The 23994-nt window shown below is 38.8% G+C and overlaps 1 protein-coding gene across 1 annotated transcript in view; it reads right to left on the bottom strand.

Annotated features, from left to right (window-relative positions):
- Positions 1 to 2748: 2748 nt before the first annotated feature.
- Positions 2749 to 23994, bottom strand: part of rtn4r (reticulon 4 receptor) — a 44966-nt gene continuing 23720 nt past the window's right edge. Inside the window, exon 2 of the mRNA XM_005743082.1 lies at positions 2749 to 4607. Coding sequence (XP_005743139.1) covers positions 3226 to 4607 — 1382 coding nt within the window. The 3' untranslated portion in view covers positions 2749 to 3225. The remainder of the gene's footprint in view (positions 4608 to 23994) is intronic.

Below are 23994 nucleotides of genomic sequence, written 5' to 3'. Positions count from 1 at the left end.
TAGACTTGAGATATGACTGCACTATGCTGTTGCTGTTGACTCCAGTTAATTCTACAAGACATGCTGTGTAAGTAAACAAACAACAACAGTTTGGTCTGCATTTCTTGAAAGATCACATCCCCCAAACTTAGTTTAGAGGGTCTACACTGTATATAGTGAAGTCTGCAAGTTTTCTAACAGAAAAATTTGTTTTGTGCCCAAATCATTTTGCACATCATTAGAATGGAAATTATTGGCCATGTTTGCATAGCCCTTTTTAAAATGATGCTTTCATGACATTATTGTGTGTCGGGTGGTGGTCAGGGCTATCCAGACTAACAAGTGGGACATTGAATGTCACCTCTGCGGTGGGGAGGGAGCCTGAGATTGTCTAAATTGAGGTCTGTTCTATAAATGCAGAAAAATGTTTTAAGAAAGCAATTCAGCAGTTCATGTTTCAAAAAATATGATTGTTTGCTTGCAGGACAACAGGAGAGATGAGTCCTCCGTCACAGATGGTGTGGTCAGTGAAGATGGTCGCCTGCAGGTTCAAGCTCATTGCATCTCCAACCCATATCCACTGCCACTGTACTTAAGGGAAGTTAAAGACTTTCTTCAGCACCTACATTTGGGTCAACTCGATCCATGATAGTCATTCAGGCAGTAATACCTGGACTGGAAACAAGCCATCCTTAAAATATTACAACATTCCAGCTCCTGCGTTGGGATGAAAAACAAATGTGTTGTTTAAATTAGAGACTGCACATGTGACAGAACTACAAATATGTTATTTTGATTATATAAGTAATGTAAGTACAAAACAAACTTGTGGTAGGCCTAAACTTATTTTCAGAATAATTACGTCTGAGACTTTGTTTCATTGTAAAATTATAACAGTGATGGCAATATAATTGTTTGTTGTTCATGAGAATAGTGTCTAGTATGTTGGCTGTTATACTTTGTTGTGTTTGAAAATAAAAGTTGGGCTGATTTTAACATCATTACAGAAAGTGTTAGTATGTTATTTTTAATCATATTCAGATTACCACAAATTGATTTTTCATTTAGTTGAACTTGAAATGTTTGTCAGTAGGTAAACAATTAGTATTTTACAGTCAGAAATATCAAGTTATTCTTAATACTGCAGACTTGCAATGTATAAGTTGTCCTAACAGTCATCTTACGTAACCTTTACTTAGTTTTTTTTTTGAGGCAACGAGTTTGCATAGTTTTTTTGAGTTCTTTGAACTAATTAGATTTTACAGTATAGCTCAATGCCAAATTTTCTTGTTTATTTTTTTTGTTTGTTTGTGATTATTGTCTGGCTAGATATACACATATGATTTGATCAAGTCACGTACAATTACTGGGACCCTTTCAGCCTGCTTGTGTATCAGCATAGGGAAGCCAGCTTGTTTTGGAAAGACTTTGATGATTTCCCTGTTGATTCCTATTTAAGATCAATATCCTCTCACCTCCCCCCTTCAGTTCTTTTAGATTTTAGGGTTAACCAATGACAGCCGAAAGCTGCAGGAGTCCCAGCCTTCTACTTTTTCTACTTTGCAAAAAAGAGATGTACGGCTGATGATAAGATCTTGACTTAATTTAGTGATAAATATAACTCCACATTATCTTGGCCTTGTGCACAAGCTGCCATGGGCCTACCACAGGCAACTAGCCCCAGCAGAGCTGTATGACATGGAGACATTTTAAAGCTTAAATTATTCTGTATGCAGATATTTCATACTGTATTTTCTATGTGAAGAAAGCAAAGCAGTTCTTAATAAGATGCCTTGAGGGTCTCTTCTGTTCTCAAAGTCAAGGTTGTGATGCGAGGAGTCACTTTTTAAATATTCTTGCAGCATTTTCATACATTGCTTAATAATTCAATCAAAATGATGAGGGATGTGGCAGTGTAATATACAAAACTAGGTCTAATCATATTCTGAATTTTGTAAGCTGCCTGAAGCGAATCATTCAACATCATCATACTACATGTGCCGCAATCATTAAAGACTTGTAGATATACTGCATGCATGTATGTTAGATTATCCACTGATTTGTGTGATTTTTCAGAAAATCGTAGTTACATGGACACACTGTGGAACAGCAGCGTAAAAATTTATTTCCATTGTAACTACTTTTTGAAAAAAATATTTCTTCATCATTATGAGAGCAAAGTCAAAATAAACGGGCCCATTACCTGAAAGAAATAAAGTGAAAAAAGTCTGAAAACTATGTCACTCACAGGATAATTTTGCTGTTGCTCTAGCAGGTTCTCTTCGGACTGTGTGGAGCATCACAATGCTGAAACTTTGAAGAAGCTGAGCAAAAAACAACCACAACCTGGTTGAATAAAATTTTCAGTTGACTCTTCTTTTTTTTTTTTTTTTTTTTGATAAGAATTGTACCCCTCCAAACATCTATAATAAATAGAGAAAATCTTTTTTTTTCTCAAATGATAGCGTAAAACCTAAACTTCAGATCTAGAAAAATTGGATAGAAAGTAATTGTCCTCTATATTTAAAAGCACCACACAATAACAACATCTAAGAAATAAGAACTTTTATTCATAATATATTCATACTTGTACACAAGTAAAATAAAATGCATATCTATGGTTCCATTGCAATCTCCATGAACAAACTGATAGCATTGTTGTTTTTTTTGGTAAATGCTATCCATTATCCTTTCTGTCATGAAAATATAACTAAAATCAGGGGAGGCAAAACATTTTTTTTATAAACATAAAAAACCAAAACATTACCCAACAAATGCATGACTTTGAATAAATAATGGGGAGAGATTGTTTATCTTCATGAAACAGACCAAACATTCTTTGTGTGCTTTCTGTCTCTGATTTCCTGTACGAGCGTTCTTCTTCTATGTTTTTTCGTCTTTTTTTTTTTCGTCTTCCAGTGGTCTGTCTAAGCAGTAAAAGCTTTTGAGAGGGAAAGGGAGGAGTCTCCAAAGTGTAGCTTCGACACAGTACAGTTGAGTACATAGAGAACAAACAATTTTGGGCACCAATTCATTATTTACATTAGATCTGTAGTGTTCTGTAAAGGCATCCATTTTGTTAAATGTACTCTAACGTCTTCATTATTGTTTTTCCTCAGCAATGTTGGGTCAAAGTGACTCCTCTCTTTTTAGTCACTGCCAGCCTTAGATGCCACTGCATCTTCTGTATCATTGTCATGAGCATCAACATTCTTGAGTCCAGTGTTCTGAGGGAAAGCGGGAGTCCTAAGACATGGCTAGAGATATCCAGGTCATGGGAATGAAGAGAAAGTGCAGCACTTGCAAATTAGAACCCCGACCTTTGATGCAGTGGGTGTCTGATTTTGGCTTTTTGGAACACTTCTTTTTCTTTTTGTTTGATGCTGTGGATGATTCCAGGTTGTCTATAAGGTCAGGGTTTAAGTTTTCCAAAGACCTTTCCAGGGTGTTCGACAAGGTTCCTAGTGGTCCATCATTCTGCTTGTTTTGGGTCTCATTTTTTGTTCTTTCTGGATCCTTATATTTAGTTTTGGACATGTTCTCCTTTTCCTTAAGGGGGTTGTTAGTGATTTGGCGACTCTTTCCAGACAGGATAGAGGACTTGTCATTATCTCCAAGGCAACACCTGGGGATGGTGTCCCCCACAGGGCTTTCAGTGGAAAGGAATTTTCCAGACTGTGGCTTGGAGCTAAAGAGATTGGTCTGGATTTGAGGTGTTTCCACACATCCCTCCAAATCTTGGCTTTTCAGTCGTTTAAGGTCCTTTCCCGCCAGGAACTCGGGGACATTGCACTCCAACTCAGAGCTGGAACCTTTGAAACGTTTGAACCAGTCCCACAAGCTTCTGGCCCGACAATCACAAATCCACTGATTCCCATTTAAACGCAAATACTGGAGAGAAACCAGTGGGTCCATGGTCTCCCCTGTCAAGACGGTAAGATTGTTGAAGAACAAGAACAAGGATTTCAGCTTACCGAGGTCACTAAAAGCCCTGGGTTGGACATAAATAACCCGGTTTTGGTGTAGCAGCAGCCGGTCCAGATTGATTAACCCTCGAAACATGTTGTCTGTTACTATCTTGATCTTGTTATTGTGCAGGTGGAGATAGGTGAGGTTACCAAGATCCAGAAAAGTGTCATCATGCAGGGTTAGAATGTTATTGTCCTGCAGATAAAGGTACTGTAGAGAGAACATTCCTCGGAAAACCCCAACAGGGAGCTCTGACAGGCCACACCTGTGCAGGTGAAGGGTATGCAGCTTAGTTAAGCCCCGGAAGGCTGTTGGGCTGATGGTGCGGAGGTTGCTGTTGTCTCCAATGTCCAGTTCCTCCAGTTTTTCTAAGCCATAAAAGGCTCCAGCCTCAATGTAGCTGATGTTGTTGGAGTACAGCCAGAGAACAGTAAGATTATGGCAAGAACTGAAACTGGTGGACCGTACCACCGTCAGCTTGTTGCTCTGGAGAAATATTCGTTGGCTCCGTGCTGGGATCTCAGTAGGGATGGAAAACAGTCCTTGTTGTTGGCAAGCCACAGTGGGCCTGGGTTCTCGGTAGCACACACACTTGGCAGGGCAGCTGTCAGTCTGAGGCACAAGGTTCAGCCACATCACCAGAAAAAGGAGTCGCCCCCCTAAGGAGACAGAAAATCATCAGTAGATTAGTAATTAACGTAGGCAGAAAGATTTACTAAAATAGGTAAAAACAAATGTCTCCAGGTCAGGTTGTAACATACAAAAACCCTTGAATCAATAAGTAGATTTCAATCACGCAGCAAATGTAGAAACAAGCCTGATGCAGAGCAATGAAAATTGTGGCTGAAACAGTTGTGAAGTTTCTACTTGATAATGTTGTGTTTTGTGACAGGATGTTACTGTATAAGCAAAATAAGACTCCACCAGTTAATGTGACAGTGCACACCAGCAAATTACAAAACAGACAAATTCCAAAATATTTAATTGCATGAAGTATAATATTCAGCACATTACTACAGAATACCTAATCCTCTTCGTAACAGAGATTCAGCATGAAATTCAACAGTCATGTTATTTGGATCTGGGGACACATTGCTTCCCTGATGACTCTGATGACTTAAAGACCTAAGCAGCTGAAGAAGTCTCATTTAAAACTGAGTGGGTGTGTTTTGTATGGAATTAGCTTGCTCTAATAGGGGGGGGACACAACTAAAGATGTTTTGATCGTCTAGAAACTGACATTTAATGTGAAGATTGCAAAGAAGCTTTCATGCCAGGGATTGATGCCAAGGGCCATTGTGGAAATGGGGTACAGGACATATTATATGACACACCGCGAGGTTTGTAAAAATCCTTGTTTAAAGTAATGCATATTCATGACGCCACTGTTAGCATGAACTTGTTAAACACGACAATGACTGAAGTGGGCTCAATCATGTAAACAATGACTTTTGACATTATTCTGTTGTAGGAACAGCTGAGGTAAAAATAAAGTATCTATTGGGGCTGATATATCTTTCACGTAGCGATAAAGGTGTCAAAGTGTCACAAGCATGTCTAGTATCATCATGTAATGGCAGGTACTCCTTTAAATCTCTGAATCCTCTTCAGCTCCTGTTCTTACTGAGGATTTCCAATCTCTGCTCTCATGCACATGTGAGGAATCCCAGGTTTGCAGGCATGACAGGTAGTGAGCCTCTGGAAAATGCATGAGCCTTAGTCAGCCCTCCCTCCAGCCTCACTCTCCCTCTTCTCATTCCCTTGCAATGTGTTGTGGTGCAGCTCATCTCTGGACCTTGTTAAACGGAGCTCTGGTGTGGCCTGACAGCAGCCCTCTGCTGCACTTTCCTTGCAATCTCCCTGCTCAGCCGTCAGACTGCCACCGGAAAGCTGTCAAGGCTTTCCACTCTTTCTGCATCGCAGCACTTTTCCCTCAGCACTGCCTAACAATAGCAATATTTTATCGCACGGCACGCTTCGTGTATCTCCTATGCCGTCTTCATTTTTTTCCCTCTCTCTGCTGTCTATTCATTAACAGGCTATTTCCACCCACGCATTGCATGTCAAAGCCTGGGCTCCTCAGCTCTCTGCATAATGTCTTGTCTTTGTTAGCATCTGTTGAAAGATAGCATATGCCACACAATGTCATGAACTCCAAAATGCATCTTCACTGGATCAGACCAATTATACTATAACCAGAAATCTGACAGTCATAGCATCCTGGCAGTTTTGTATTATGTTACACTTTCATAATCAAGTATTTGATGTCATAGTGTCAGACCTTTCACCTTTCACTCTACAGAGAGTCATACACAATAATCTGAAACGTTACATAAAAAAGTATGCTTTGGAGTTGTCCTGATGTTGTTGTTGAGTTCAAGTTGTGGAGTTGTTGACACAAAATACAACAAGGTTATGGTGAAAAATCCATTCCTTATCAGCTTCTGCCAGCTTTGGTTTCAACTCTTAATCTTCTACTATCTCTTTTGTCAAAACATGGCTCAGAGCACAGCTTTCCCGCTTTCATACCCTGCCAGTAGCCTCTTTTCTAAGAGCTATATTATTGCACAATAGCAACCTTCTAGTCTGTTTAGGCGCGGACAAACTTCTTTGTTTTCTCTTGAGAGACACCCGAGTCAAGTACATCATTTCACCTTCTCTCTCTCCAAGACCAGCACCTCTATTTACATTTTCATTATTGGGGTGATCCATGTATTCTACAAAAACTAGTCTTGCAGTGTCTGTTTCACTGGCTGCTATTCTGTAGGTGAAAGTATCACTTTATTCACCCATCTTTTTGAATGGCAGTCTTTAAAACCTGGACTGAAACGTACTAAGAAATGCAAAAAATATGTCAAGCTTTTTATTGTTTGAATTTCAGGATTGTGATAAAAGAAAAAACAAATCAATATTCTGAGAAAGTAAATCGTGAAAACAGTCAGTGTTGTAGATAAACAATATCAGCAGCCAACTCCCATCCAAAAATACTGGTATCAGTACCCTAGTAGTAGCTAGAGGATACAATACTGGAATGCAAAAACAGAGAGTTGTCAGCAAGAGAGGTATGAGTGGGTGCAGACTGCTTTGTTTACTTATTGTATGAGTGAGAAGTCACTTAGCCAGTCTTCTCACTCATTTTCATGTGCCTCTGGCATGTTTGGAGTTGGTGCTCCTTTGTCTTAAAATACAACATACATTTAAATGCTCTGGACCTTCCAAGGAACACAGAGGGCATACTGGGACAGCAAATTCAGAGTGCTTCAGATTCATCACGGTGGCTTTGCTTTGAAGGGCTGGGGATTGGGCAGGGACAGCTAACATGACAGTCTTATCCCCTTGGCCCAGAGTGAAAGTGATGTCTCTGTCAAAGATGAATCACAGGAGTTCTCCAGAGGGACCTCCTGGCCTCCTTCTGAAATTATACATTATTGTGTTTTGAAAGGTAAGAGAAGAAGAGAAGAAGAACTGCATATGAGAGCAATGGTCCCTGACTGAAAGGTCATGTATTCTCCATGAATCCCTCTTTGTATGCATATTTTTCTTATATCAATGTGAAGAGAAACTGTGGATGATACTACTAGACCTCTTTCCTAAAAATTATAGTAGGGTTATGTTCACATAAAATAAACTGCTTCCATAATCAAATAACTGATGTCATTAGAGTGGGATTAGAGTCAGAGGTTTCACCATTTACTCTGCAAAATGTACGCTGCTGATTTAAGAGTTTATATTATTGAATGCAGATTTTTTTCACGGATACATTTTCCCAATTAAATTCTCACTTCCAAATACATTGACAATGTTTGACAAACACGTTCTTGCTTTCGTACTGTATCTCTGTCTTAAGCCACATGGTAAAAATGATGAAGAAGCTTTAAAGATGTGGTTAATGTTGTGAAAGGGTGTATATATTAACCTGAACCATGATATTTTCCTAAATCTAACCAAGTAGTTTTGATGTCTGTGCCTAGTAAAACCCTGATCTGGGAGAAAGTTCAGCATTTTTACTGATGTCGCCACCATCCGCTTTTCTTCTGAATACAGAATTTGTCTGTCTTTATAATGGGAACCGCTACCTTTCTGGCAGAAAGTCATACTGCTGCAGGGAGAAAATATGTTACCCTTAAGAGGTAACTGAAAATGCAGTTTTGCTGTATGGAAACATATTTTTTAGGATACCGGGTTGATATGACAGTTGCATGAAGTCCAATTTTAGCAAAGCCTATGCAACTAGAAATGACAATCTGAGCTATAGAGTAATATAGGGCAATAACTTGAGGCACTGCCTACTCACAAATCACAAACAGAAAACTGTTATGAAAAGTGAAAACATAGATATGAAACTATATTGTACCACTAAGAAAACATTCCAAATTCATTATTTCTTTTTTAAAGACAAAACTACTTTGATGCTGTTTATGCGTTTATTTGTTTTCCCTCTGTCATTTAAAGTGTATCTTGACTTTTGGAACTCTACTGTATCAACTTTTTGTGTAAGTGTTATGACACCACGTCTTTCTGTGTTAATTTATCCTCAGGGGTTGACTATTTTTGCTCTGTGTTCCCTTCCTTCTGGTATTAATTACAAAACAATATGACAGCTCTGTCTACTAAATTTCTTTCTTAAATACATTTGTTTGAGATTTATCATAAATGTTTGTAATCAACATATCTTTGCCCTTTATTTTATTGCCTTCCTCTTGTTATTCTTTTTTTCCAGGCAGCAAATCATTTATTTATGATTCGATAGACGCTATAACCATCTTAATCTTCTAACATGGCTAAAGCTGTGAAAGATTTTATTGTAACACAAATCATTATGATTTCCTCATAGCTGATACTGTTGTCATTGGCCCTTTCATATTCACATTCAATTTATTGCCATTTACCCCAGTGTATCATGGAATAAGTGGTTTCTGTTTTAATCTATTATTATTATTATTATTATTATCATCATCATCATCATCACTATTAACTATTTTACATAAATAATGTAACTTGACATGATTTGATAGTTTAAACCAATGTACAGCACACTGGTATGAATGTGAAGAACCTGAACAAACGTTTATATGAAAAAACTAATTACATTTCTCTCTGTAAAGCTTCTCTTTTTGTCTGTTTAAACTTTGGATACATTCTAAAACTTTCATTGCTGTAGAGATTTTTACAAAATAATGCTTTAGGAAAAGCAAGAATTACAGGGTAGCCTATAGTCCCTCGGTCATGACAGAACCGGAGGATATTCCATTTAAGTTTGCTTTGAACCTTTTTTCCTTCATAAGCCTGTGAAAAGTTTTATTAAGGAGAAGAAATGGTCTTCACTTTCAAGAGCTTCACGGAATTGCAGAGGAATTGGTTGGAAGGGCATATTCATATGGAAAAAAGTTATGATCTGAAGTCCACATTGACCTTTTTAATGCTACTATAATCACTCTGTCACTGAAAGTATAGTTTTCAAAAGAGACACTTTTCATCTGTTACTCGATTTTCATTGGTGTTAGTCTTACTTGTAAGTCAAGTTCTTCACTTATATATTCCAAAAGTTTTTTTTTCACATAACTTGCAGTAAATAGTATAACATTTACTTTTAAAGTTTTGTCAAAGGCAATTTAGTATTTATTATTGAAAAAGTTTTCTTTCTTTCTGCATCCGGATGTGGACCTGTTTCAATTTCAACCAATCTCCCAGAAGAATGTCCACAAAAACTCAAAACAAATACACAAAGACAGATTTGTGCTCGTCCTTACAATATTGATGAACCAGATGCTATAATCTTAAATAAAGATGCACACATCAGATCAAACAGGTTATTTAGGGCATGATGGACCAGAGACTTCAGCTGGAGTCTCTCAGCTAACCATAGTGTTGCTGGGGCACCAGTGGCAGCTTTAGCTACCAGATGAGCACACAATTAGAAGACGAACATGGGGACAGATGAGGTCCTGTTTGACACACATCTGACACAGCACTTGCCCAAACAGATGGCTCATGAATAACTGAAGGAACCGGAGGTCGGCAGGCAGAGGAAAAAACTGAGCCAGCCAATGGTGTGTGTATGTAAAAAGGTGGGCCTGCATAGATTTGCATGCATATGCATTTACATACATTCTTTTATTGCCTGGAGAAATTTAAAATAAATGGCAATGCATCATGCACTGAATACTTCTGACTAAACCTAACTGTGGTAGACAAATAGGTGGTCATGTCAAACCACTGAGAAATGGCAGCAGTAACAAAAGGCAGTGGGCTGGCAAGATCCTGACAGTTAGAGACTGAGCTTGCAATCAGAGGGCCGTCGGATCGAATCCCTGCTTGACTGGCAAGCAAGTGGAAGGGAAAGTGGAGGTGAAGAGTTCTCCCTTTCAACAACTGCCATCAAATTACCATCGACCCTTCAATGATGCACTGACCTCATAGCTGCTCAAATTGTCACTCAACAGGATATCATTCGAGACTGTGTTAGGCTCAACATTTGCAAACTGTTAGCGCTGTATACCGCTGTGGAAGTAAATTGATAAATAAAAATACTCAACTAAAAATGTGCACACGTACTATAACAATAAATATTTTCAAGCATTTCTTTTTTACCTCTATTTTTATTTAATGCTTTTTTGTACTTCAAATGCCAAGAACATTTTACATATAACAAAACTATAACATCAGCTTATGCAACAAAATGTAATACTATAAGAGGGCATGACTTAATGTTTCCTTGAGAGCCATAAAAACATTATTCTGTTCTTTTTAAGCAGTGCTGTGTTCAATTGCAGATAAATACTGAATAGTCAATGACATGTTCAATTGGTGGCATGTCCCCTAGTATATGATGGATAATTCTTGCATCAGCGATTGTGCAACTCTACAGTGCTTCTGCAACTATCAGTCAGTTTATCTACTAAATGGTACTGCCTTTTCTTCCAAGTTGCATTAATGATAGCTAAGATAGAGTTAGATATGCTTGAATGCCACTAAAATGAAATATTTGTGAGGTGGTGGCAAAGTGCCATTAGATTAGGGGGCAGAAATGGCATATTCCTCACAACTCTATTGTATGTTGGCAGCAAACCAAGTGGCCTTCAGTGCTTCTACAACTCACTATGAAATGTTCCATCGAAGGCGTTAGGAGTCAAGTCTACCCGTGAGGTTTTGCAGAATGGCTCAAATTCAGCTTTATACCCACCCCCACATGTCACAGACATGGACAATTTTCTTGTGTGAAACCATGCAAAATGCGTAATTCAAGTAATGTTAACTGAAAATAATGCTAGCAGTGTGCGTGTTTGTGTGTGTGTGGTGGGGTTGGCTTTGGGGGACTCAAGGAGTTCAGATGCACTCCTTGAGCCACAGAAGACCAAAAATTCAGAATGGCCTACTTTAGGGTTTGTGCCATGCAGACTGCCAGTAGTGCAGTTTTTTGCTTAACAGAGTGTATGAGGCTTTACCTTATCTGCACATAGCTGGAAAGAAAATAAATGAGGGTAGCAGCTACAGTACATGCCCCATGTGCCTAGATGTTGTTTTGCTCTGAGCTAGACTTTAGCGCAGGTGTTAACAACATTTACAATGCATTCTTTTTGGGGGGTTTAAACAGAGCAGACATGAAGGACCTGAGAGGATTAATGTGAAAATCCTTTCTGCAATGAAATTCAAAACAATGGTTAAACAACAGTTTAGAGCCAAACTAATAAAACAATGAGTGCAGTGTTTGTTTAATTGCATTTGTCAGTAATTTTTAATATTTTTTTTTATCATTAATGGGTGTTAGGTTAGGCTACTCTTAAATGCATCTAATCATGGATGGATGGATGGATGTTTCCTAAGGTTTGCCACTATGATTTAGAAAGTACTTTGCATGGTCCAAACTGTGTTTGTTTTGATTTTTGTATTTAATTGTTTGCAATGTAACCAGTTCTATTTATTGAGTCATAGATGTTTCACATTAAATAAGTTATGTTGTTTCCAGAGTGTCTATTGTGGACGCACATTATGTTGAATGCAATAAAATATTTACCACTCCAAAAAAACAAGTCATGGTCCTGCATGTGTAAGTTGATGGAGACTGCTACAATCACATTTAATGTATTGCCGTGGCATGAAAATAACGTATCACTAGTAATATTGTTCTCAATTATTTGAAAAGGATAACAGCCCATGCAAACGAAAGCTTCAGATAATGACACCATGACACATTAAGTGTTAAAAACAAAAAGTTTCTGCTCTGCTCTGAAAGTGTCAAAGCAGTGACAGCCCCCACAGGCGACCCTGTATATTGCTGCATCTAAAGATGATGAAACACAGTTTGGTCGAGCTGAGAACATGCGGTAATAAGTGGTTGCACAGCTTGATGTCATTGTAGCCTGTCTTTGCTGTGGGCAAATTTGAGCTTTCAAAGAATAGTATACTGTGTTTAGCAGGGCTGGAAGTAAAGAGGGTGCAAACATTAACCACTCAACATTTTTCTGATGGCTTCATTACTACAAAATTCCTATGTTTGGCAGATGCCCTCTTATACAAGCAATGATTGTGCTTGTTGAAGAGAAACAAGCTCTAGATAAATTGTTGCATTTGTGTGAGTTACAATTGGGGGGAAATGCACCAAACAAGCGCTTAATCTTTGCCCAGTCTAGACAAAACAAACGTCATTCTGTGAGTAATCCATGTAGTTGTTTGGGAGAATTGCTTTGAAGAAATGAGTAGCTGTAGGGAAAACTAGCAAGAAATTCAGAATTCCTACCACCTTGTTGTTTTTGTTCTTGAGACAGGCGCTCAACTTAACCTTGCAAAACCCTTGCATCAATGATCGAAAAATTGCAAGCATATACATTAGTCACTCTGAGGTAATTCATTGGTGGGTGTACAGCAGAGACTGGTATTTTCAGTTGGCAGATTTCTCATTCATGTGAAAATGCAATGAATGACACAGGTATTTCAATGCCTAGGGGTGATAGGTAGAGAAAATGAGGCTGAAAATACTTCTGAAGACAAACCATTATTGACACCCCTTTTTACTGCCATAATGTGTTATCTAACCTTCTTCAGTCTTCTCCACTTTTGCAATATTGCACTCTGCTATACTGGCCTGCTGACTATGCAGGCTGGTTGCAAATGTGTCCTCTTCAATCACCTCGCACTGAAACTAGGAAAGAAGAAAGGCCCGTGTAGGAGCCATTTTTGGGTTGATACCTTATGTATGCTGCTAGAGGTCACCTTTTGGGTTTTTTGGTATGGTGTGTTTATGTGTAGGTATTTAAGGTAGACACATGTAATTAATACCAGGTGTTTTTGTTTGGGAGGAAGCAAACTGTTTGTAACTGCTGCGCTGTTGTGTTAAAATGGTGTTGGAATAAAGATTCTAAAGGTCAATATAAGTACAGCTGGAGTTATTGGGCTGTACCAATGATACCGCGTCACGCCCGCCAACGAACACCTCAGTGGCTTCAAGCGTAGGCTTATCCTCTACAGCCTGCTTGAACTACAGACCATCTCGCACTGGTCGCAACACCTGTCAAGATGTTGATATTTCACAATCCATTAGTCATCACTACATTGCAACATCATTACGTGACTAATCAGTACGAATTCCTCAGACATCTAAATACCAATCAACGAACTTTGTGATAGTTCCCCATCACACTAGTTGTCTCCAGGACTAGATCTCCCTATTAAGACATACACAAATGCACAGAAGATTTGAGCAAACAATTGCTAGTAACCACATGTAAAATGTGTTTTTAGCAGATTAAAAAAGTTAATCACAACAGTAATATGTCAGGCACTCAGGCTGAAATGGTACACTGTCCTGCCCCCTTTACATGTGTACTAGTATTTTGAGTTCTGGTTTCTTATTTGGTAATTTCAGATTGTTTTCATTATTGCTGATGTCCGAATAATGTTAGTTTAAGTTTTGATTTCCCATGATGCCAATTCCATGGATATTACAGTACTTTGAGTTTTTTCTTGTTACTTTAAAAATCTGTTTACTGCCTCTGTGTTCTTTTGTATCATGTTTAATAATGTGTGCTCTTTGAGCTCTATCTTTATTACTTCATTTTCTATTTGGTTTTATTGTGGGTGGCAAACGGGGTGGCTGTAGCTCAGGTGGCAGAGCGGATCAACCACTAACCAGAAGGTCGGTGGTTCGATCTGCTCCAGTGGCTGCTCCAGTCTGCATGCCAAATATCCTTGGGCAAGATACTAAGCCCATGTTGCTCTCCGATGCATCCATCGGAGTGTGAATGTGTATGAATGTTAGATACTTAGCACTTAAGCTTAGAAGTGCTTGTGCTATTCTTTGTCTTTTTTGGTTACTGTTAATTTCATGTTTTGTTAAGTCTTTTTGGTACTTTTGTCAGCTACTAAAAAATGCTTTGCTTTTTGTTACATGTGCCCTACACTCCACTAGTGGTGATATAATTAAACTGAAAACTATCGATATCTAATGAAAACATTTGTCTATAAACAGCTGATTTACTTCACTTCATTCATTTTGAGGCAGGGGTATCTTCTAGTCTCATCTGTTAGAGATGCTTTACTGAAGCCTCAGAAATGGTACTGGAGGCAGAGTTCTAGATTTTGAAGTAATATAAATCATTTTTGTATAACAATGTGAAGAATTTCTTGTTGTTATGCTCCCAGAGAATATGATTACTGAGTTTTGATTTTGTTTTCCCCCTTCGAGCCTTTTTTTTCCTCGGCAAATTCAAATAGTTTGTCTGCAAGTTATCTGTTTTTTGTTAAGTTTCACTTCTCTCATCAGCAATGTTTTTAGTCACAGTAGGCGGCTCTAGGAACATGGTAGAGCATTTAACAGCTTAAGAGACAGATTTTTCCCTTAGGCGCTGGTGAAGAGCAAAAGGCAGATAAAAGGAGAATAATAACTGGAGCAGTCAATAGATAGCCAGGCAAATAATTTGCGAATAAGTTGAAGTCACACAAATGACTGCTAATGTTGTTGTTGAATATGTACAAATGTATTTTTAACAGCATGTTTACAATATCATCATTAGGTTTTCAATACATTAGTCTTTTTCATAAATTGTTTCCACTATGTTATAAAAATGAATGAATGCTTTTGTGTTTTAATATTTATTTTTTTATCAGTCATTATTCATACACAGGGCAAACACAGAAGGACAAATACCTGCTCTCAGATCCACGCCTACAGCCAATTTAGAGTCACCAAATAAGCTGACAGCAGGTCCCTAGAACTGTGAGAGGAAAGCCACACGCAGGTACAGAACATGAAAAACCTACACAGGGCCCCAGCTGACCAGCATGTTTGAACCACAGCACAACAGTACGATTCAAAACAGTGTAAGTCGGGTGGTGTTGTTTTTCTCAGTAAAATCACAGACTGCTCAACAGACAAAATGATAGAGCTCGCTGTGATATCTGTCATACAGCGCAGCAGTTATCAAGCTGTCATCTGGCAACAAATTGTTTAGCTATATGACACACAAGAAAGTATACCTTTGAAAGAGATGAAAAGGCAATCATGCGGGATGTAAGATCCATGCCTTCTTAAAAAAGGTATGACATTTTAATAACATTTTAATGACATTTAATTGCCCTCTAGGAAAAGGAAATCAATGAGATCCCAAGAGGAAGAAGATGAATATGGGAGTTCCAGAAAATAAGATGAGGGGGGAAGCTAATGTCCAGTTTGCTGCATGATATAAAACACTGGGTTTGTGTAATTGTATGTAGGCATGTAATATTTATACTATTGACTCATACCGTAATGTCAGCAGGTTAACTGATTCCAATCATTTACAGCAGATCCAATCACTGCATGTGTTCTTTTAGGATAGGAATTATGTATCCATTATCTCACGCACTTATTCTTTAGTTTGTTTTATTCCCTCTGTATGACTCATCAGACACACAGTAAAGGAACTACAGAGATGTCTGATGAGTCATAAGAAATCACAGGAAAATGAAAATACAAAAATTTTGTGGAAGACTGCAAGCATTAACTAATTCTGTCCAGCTTCCTTGTAGATCCATCTATTTTGGATGTGTAGGCAGCCCTGGAGGCATGTTGACCTGAAAAAGACAAACCTCTCCCTTCCTTTCATCTTCTGAGTCAGTTCCTGCAAGCAAATGTATTACGGCCAATATCATGAGGCCTACTTCTGCTGTTCTGCCCTGAAACAACAGCAGTGTTCTTAGCAATGTTTTGCACCTATCACATTGGATTTTTACCGGCCATTCTTTCAAAAATAGTGTTGTCAGAGGAATGCGCTGGAATCTAGTTGCGTAATGAAAACTATTGAAAACCCGGTAAATAATTGTGGAGGCAGCAATACTGTCTGTGAGCAGATGTAGGTGGATTTTGACATTTGTGAGGTATAGGATCTCATATCTTCCCCTGCCTCCGCATACATCTGATTCATTCTTCATCCTAGACCTTCCACTTAAACCCAAAGCATGTGAAAACTGGAGGTTTGAAGCAGAATTTGGCCAGCATCCGTCGATTCACCACTGACAGTATGTGCTGAGGCAAAGCAGATGGTAGAAAACTCACTGTGCTTAAAAGAAAAATGACAACCGCTGGCAATTTACTTGAAAATGGAATACAAATGGAGTGGAGTTGCAGGCCTTTATGAAAATAAGAGGTGAATAATAAAACCGCATTTGTTTGCATATGAACAGAATGACTTAAAAGGGGCATTCTCTAATAAATTCTTAGTGTTTCATTTCAAAGTGAATATTTTGCTTGTGAGAATGCAAAATAGACAGAAAGGATAAGTAAGCCTTTCAAACTTTCTTATGTAAATGTCATAACACAAAACACCGAGTTAGCCATCTTATTGTTCTGAAACAGAGCAGATATTTGTTGATTCTAGGATCTCAACTTCTGCAAAGGCCTTCATCTAGAATCTTCTTTAGTTTCAATGAGTAGGAAAGAATGGGATACTGGGCCTTTCCTACAGATATTTTTTAGGGACATGTTTTCCTAACCTCGACCCCTAAAAACAAAAAGAAATGGCTGAAGCCTGGTTCGTTTAATAAGCGCACTTCACAGAGCGTCTTAAAGCAAGCACTCGCTCCTTTGGAATAATGAAAGGGGAAAGAGATGTGCATTATTTACCACCCGCCTCAGTACCGCCGCACCCTGCGTAGACAAAGTGGCCTAGTGCAGGAAAATGGATTTTCCTGCAGGGGAGCTCAGATAAGAAATATACGGGGAAGGAAGAACAGAAAACAAAAAAAGGGGTGAAAACAGAGAGACATTAGCCAAACCCAGAATCAGTTAAATTTCTTCACATCAACCTGTCTACTATCTCCACCTCATCCTCCCTGTTGGCCTGATAAGGGCAGTTCTTTACATCAGAGGCCTCCACGGATCAGTAACCTTTTTTACTGAAAAGGTCGAGCATTGGCCCAAAGCTCAGTTCATGCTGGGAAGTCATCATCCCTGCTCTTTATCTCCCAGGTGAGGGATGATCCAAGGCTGAGTGTCATGTCAGAATGCCCCCAATACGCCCTCTAACCTCTTCAATTCCTGGGCTGCTCCCAGAGATAGAGAGAGGAAGTGTAAACTTGGTTATATGCGCACAAGTTTGCATCACATCACACTATCCAATAAGACCAGACTGGCAGACCACTAGTGGCTCAGTGATGCTGCAGTGTCCGAGCAATGGGTTGGTCAGCCTACACCCCTCCCTTCTGAACAAAACAGTCACGAGTTGAGAAGCGGGGATAAACACACCAGCATATGGCGGCCACCTGAAACCTTAGCTTGCCTCCCAGAATCCAAAAACCTAAAGCAATTTGCACACATCACTTAACCGGATTCCAACACAGGTGTGTATGTGTGTGTATCTGTTTATATGAAATTGCATCCAAGTATTTGTGTGTATTGTTGTTGCTGTCACAGTTCCAAAATAACTGTAACACTGTAAATGATGCGCTGGCGCAATTTGCGTGTCACTGTAGTGTGGGATGACCCAACTGACAAGACTTCCTGCTTTGCTGCCTGGGTAATGAGTCATTCCAGCCCTGGAGAAAAACAATCTGGTATTTTTAAACTGCATCCTTCAGCTGTTCCTTTCTCCCTCGAGCTCCATCTTGTAAGCTCTCAGTGGCTTGTAATACGAATGCCATTTGTAGTTCTTGTGCTAATGGGCCTGATATGTCTGAATAATAGAAATGCATTGCAGACCTTTTAATGGTACTCTTGGTTCATCCATGCCCCAACAATTTTGATTTAATGCTCTACACAATGCAGCAAAATGTGAGATTACCATTTAATCAGTAGTCCAGCGTTTTTTCAGGTTATAACACTCCAGCGTTTAGAATGTTAAAAGCGAGGCAAACACTATGTGTTACATAAATTTTAGAAAGTATGCTAGTCTCAGTTTTAGAATCACACAGCACCGAAATATAAGAATATGAGTTTGAGGGAGCTGTTGGATAAAATAAAAGTGAGTTGGCCAATACGTCCCAAAATTAAACAGTGCACAAATATTTAGATTAGAATTAACTGATCTACCACTGCAAGAATACTACGAATGTTGAGTGTCTTTGAACGTAGCTGGTAAATTATTTTAGAAGTTGATTTTAGTGAGAAAAATGTTCATATTGTGTTATATTATGTGCCTGTTTTGTTGTGTTGAGATTTATCTGACTAATTGCATCACATTGTAAGTTTAGTAGGTTCAATTTGTATATATGCAAAACTCAAAAGCCACCTCAATCCCAGGTCTGTGTTTGTCTTATATAATCTCACACCATATAGCTTAACAGCTGACACCTGCAAATTTACTTTAGTTTTTTGAGTCACTTCACCAAAGATGACAAACAATTATTAGTAAGTTGCTGCAAAACTCACTAAATACAACATGTTATCTTTACGGGAATTTGATGTGTGTGAAAATGAATTTCTTATGATCCGTGCATTTTAAGGAGCTTGGAAATAAAAGCAACTGGACTAGTTTCTTCAAGATGTTTCACCTCCCTATCTGAGAAGCTTCTTCAGTTCTAAGTCTAAATGGTGGAGAGGCCCAGGTATTTAAGCCCTAGTGGGAGTTGTTGCTTAAGAGGGTCGTTGACCCACTATTGATCATGTGGCTTACCACATGAGCCAAGGTGTGAAAAAGAGTGTGGGTCATTATTAGCAGGGGTTTGGGGTGAAACCATTGTGAGACCGTGCCTCACCCTATCATGCGACTTGTTGAGATCAAGATGTGATAATGATGTACAAAAATGCACAGATACTTTAGCACAGTGTTTGTTATATCTTTTTATGTGTGTTGAAAGGCAGGAATATGAACTGCAGATGACTATAATTTACATACTGCATTCTTGCTTGTCATAGTCAAGGGTCACGAAAATGTTACAAAGTGCTGCCAGTGGTTCTTGGGCCACACTTTGAGAACTGTGGCTCTAAGTTGTTCTTTTGGCATTTCCACATCCCAGAATCTACTCCTAAGAAGCCATCAAGTCTCTTAAGTTAATCCTCGTTTCTATTTAACATTCTTTGATTGTTTGTGTTTACATACACGGCTTCTGTTCATGTTATGCAATTGTATTAGCTGGTAGTTTAGCATGCTGTTCACATATGCATGCTGCTGAACATGTGGCCCTGTTAGAAAAACAAGAAGGAAAAAGAGAAAGACAGACGGCGTTGGACAAAATACCGCTTGATCCCCCCTCATCTGAAAACCTCTAAAGTCGATTCTCCTACTGACTGCATTCTGCTTAGAGGAGCGCGGTGCCACATTACCTGAGCAGCCATCGCCTGACAGCAGGGATTTCAATCATTGTGCTTGGCTCATATCTGTATTTCCTCCTTCACCACCTCCCCCACATTCCCAATGCAGCCACCTGCCACTGTCATGCTAATTTACTAGTGCACACTGATGTGAGCACTCATGTTTTAGGGCTTTCTTATAGACACCATCATTGGCTGGCAATTAAAGTTTTGTGTAATTTAAAAAAGGAAATATGAATAGAAACAAGAACAACTTTGCACTCTCCTGAGGAAAATTTGACATGACAATGGAAGATGGTTATGCACATTTTCCAAAGAACATAATAGCTTTGAAACAAGTATGACAGAGAACAAAGAAAAGTACTGTAACTACATTCATCTTCACAGGTAGGCAGCGCATTTCTCCAGGGCATCTATAAATAGCAGCTGTGCAGCAACTGCAGTGGTTAACAATAGATTATGTTTGCGCTTTCACTTCTGCTGCAACTAAGGTAAATGACCTCCAGTGAAGCAGAGTAAACAGGAAAATAGATGCTCTGTGTTTTTTCTAAGAAAGAAATTATGAGATTGCCATTAGTCTGGCAAAATGCAAGAGCGCTGCAATGAATTGAACATATAAACACAAATCAACAAATCTTAATGTGTCAATGTTGGTTCTACGATTTTACACAAACTCAACTTAACCAAAATGCTAATCTTCATACACATTTACAACTTTCACAAAGCGGTTGGGGCTTTTAAAAACAAAGCACCATGGACTTTCAGAGCTCACTGGGAGCTTATGCAGTTTCCACATATCCATGTGAATAATAATAATAATAATAATAACAACTTTATTTATAAAGCGCTTTCAAACAAAGTGCTGTACAACTATTTAAAACTAAAAAGATAAAAATAATAATAAAAGCGATACATAGCAATACAGGTAAAAGACACAATACAAGTTAAAAACAGTAAAAATTTAAAAACTAAAAGCCATAGAATTAAGACTTGTAAGATAAGGTGAACAAATGTGTCTTCAGCTTAGTTTTAAAAACTTCCACAGAGCATGCCTGCCTAACATCTTGAGGGAGGTTGTTCCACAGAAACGGGGCACGAAAAGAAAAAGCACGCTCTCCAATTGTCTTTTTTCTGGCTCTAGGAACCTTTAGAAGGCCAGAGTCCTGAGATCGGAGAGCACGGGATGGAACGTAAAGATGTAAAAGGTCGGAGAGGTATGAAGGTGCCAATCCATTTAAAGCCTTGTAGGTGAGCAGCAGGACCTTAAAATCTGCTCGAACCTGACAAGGTAGCCAATGCAGAGATCTCAGAACAGGGCTAATGTGCTCAAATTTCCCAGTTCTTGTTAAAATGCGAGCAGCTGCATTTTGCACCATCTGTAGACCTCTAAAACTTTTCTTTGGTAGCCCAGAAAGAAGAGCATTACAATGTGAACATGACATGCTATGTGTGATTAATGCTATTACTGTCTATGCCAAGATAAGAGCTCAATTAGCTGTGTGGGCAAGGACCTTGACTCTATCTCCAATGACTAATCCCATGGTTTTAGTTATGATTAGCGAAAGCAGAGTTTTAATCTTTGCTTCACAGTGCCTGGCACTAGCCCAGACACAACTGATTTATTTTTTTTGTAAAAACGCACTCTGCGGTGAGTGACACGGTTTCAGCTGGCCTGACCATTTGTACGATAGGGCCTACAGGTTACATCACCCAATCCTGCCAATCACTGCCATTTGTGTGCTTTGGTAATATCAGTGGCAACAATCATTAGCAGGAAATGAATTAATCTGCCTTGGTAGTATTAAGGAAGTGCTGCTTCCTGAGAGTTACCATCCATACTAAACCCACTCATCCTCCCAGAGGGGAGTCCTGCATACGTGATTGAACTGGTGCTGGTTTCCTGTAAATGTATTTCTTGGTACAGCAGTATTGTCAAGGGAGATCATCTGAAGTATATAATCTCTAAAGAACTTTGGAATTGTCAAATAACTATAGATCCAACATTACTTTAGCACAAAGAAATTCCCAAGCCTCTCTTGAGTTTTCATCGGATGTTCAGCTCTTTAAGATTTCACTCAAAGACTTAAAAAATGTTGCTGTTTGATGTTTATAGACATATAAATATTTCTTAATACAATAAATAGGATAAACAAGTTAAAAAGCCTGCACTGTAAAGGAACCAAAAGAGAAAGTTGTATATAGCATATAATAAAGTGGTAATGTTTTTGTTTTTTTTTTTGTTTTTTTTTCAAATGTGACACTGTGTAGAAGAAATTTGTGCAGCAAAACCCATTTTGCACAATGATGCACTTTGTAGAACTCACCCTCTGCAGGGGAAAACGTAGCACACCATCTGTTCCCCAATCCCTGGCAACAAACAAGAGACAGACCAACACAGCAGACAGACCAGCAGACACAGGCGGCCACCACTCCTGCATTAGCAAAGAATTGTGGGAAACAGGGAGGCTACTGCACAAATGCAGGGCAGCTAAACAGGGGATGAAAGCAGTCATCAGCTGTTAGAATTTGATCAGGAGGCCTGAGCTGACACTGCACATCAAGGAATGATGGAAATTGAGGCAGACACTGCAAAGGAGCTGCTGTGCAATAAGAGAGACTCTTCATAGCAAAGGAGCAGGAGAAAGGAAGCCAGTGGGATGTGGCAGGAGATGAGGGAGAGAACGAAAGATTGTAGCCACTATGCAATGGAAAAGACCAAAGACAGACTATCCAAGCAGAGGAGAATAAGGGGGGAAACGCTAGAATGTCTGAAGACGCAGCCGGCAACAACAGAGATTTGACATTGCGTGTGGTCACACAGAAAGAAAGAGAGAAGGAAAGATTTGGGAATGCAATTCATTTTTAATCCAACATGCCAGACGTTCGAACAATGTCCCTCAATCAGAATACTAAGTGACGAACGTTAGTTTTGGATTAAGATTAATGTGGCTGGCTCACCACACACAAACCCACAAACAAACACACAAACAAACGTTCACGGGCTGTCACAAGCTTATTCTTCTGTGAAGCAAACACGTATGTGGTGCACACACACACACACAACATGAGGTGTTAAAGGATGGAAGAGAAAAGAAGAGACTCAAATGCCTAAATATGCTCTGGACATGTGAGAAAGGCTTAAGCTTGCCCCCTAGTGTTCATTCCACTCCCTTATGACATCCGAACAACACACTGGAGAAAGTATTAGAAAATTACAGCAAGATATTCGGTTTCTTAAACCCAATTAAAATACAATCTAAAAATATTCCTTTATTATTATTAATTTGTTTTAACAGATATTGTTTCAAGATGCTTATTTAACAAAGAAACATTCTTTTGTTTTGATTACTGTTTTGTGCCTTTTTCTTTCTTGGTTCAAGATGTACTGTAGTGGCAGCCACTGGAATTGTCTGCATAGATGCATGCAGGCACACATGCCGTTACAATTCGACTCCAAGTTTCTGGATATTTTCTGTAACTGGATTTATGCATGTTAATAAATAATAAAGCTGTCTGTAATCAAAGCCATGAAGAAACTATGTGCGAAAGTGGGGAAAAAAAGGCTAAATATGGTGAGAAGTAAACAGTTTCATGACTAATGGTGTATACGCTTGTGGATCGACATCAAAGTCAGCACTACATTAATAGAAAGATTCATTATTTGAAAGATAAAAAAAGAATGCAATCCATTAATGAGACCTTCTTCCGCTCGTCTTTCGAAATTCTCCATTTTGTATTGCCAGCAGCAGATTTGATTTAATAAGGTGCGATGATTCAACACTGAAATGCCAGCACCAAGAAAGAAAACACACAAAACCATTCACACTGAACATGCTCCGACTACAGAAATGACATACTGTTGTTTAATAAAAACAAAATTAGATTGAGACACTGTAAGATTAATGTGACTCAACTACCATAAAACACTACATTAGAAATCACTGAAATATAATTGAACAAAATAGGCATCATATAACATATCAGCACAGCGCTGTGATAATCTCTAGCGCGGATACAATTCTGCATTGCTCTTTGCCTCACTTCCTTACCTTGTTGCTCCTGTCACTTGTTTCAGAATGTCATAATTCTTCTGATTATTAATACATATGCCTTTGGGCCTAAATGGTGCAATCTTATTGTTATGTTACTCTGTGGTGTTTTTAATAGTTCTTCTTCCTTTTTCTCCCAAGGCTCTGCAGTCTGTGAATAAATACACTGGAAACTCTGACTGTTTATACTGGCTTCCAATCAAAACTCTTGTTTCACGAGGGCCAATTCTTGGTTTATGGCAGGAAACACCTACATGCAATAACAGCCTGTGTTAA

This window comes from Pundamilia nyererei, unplaced genomic scaffold, assembly GCF_000239375.1.
Source record: "Pundamilia nyererei isolate P.nyererei 1_Seehausen unplaced genomic scaffold, PunNye1.0 scaffold00127, whole genome shotgun sequence".
NCBI classification, from domain to species: Eukaryota; Metazoa; Chordata; class Actinopteri; order Cichliformes; family Cichlidae; genus Pundamilia; species Pundamilia nyererei.
This window is presented reverse-complemented; position numbering and strand designations above follow the sequence as displayed.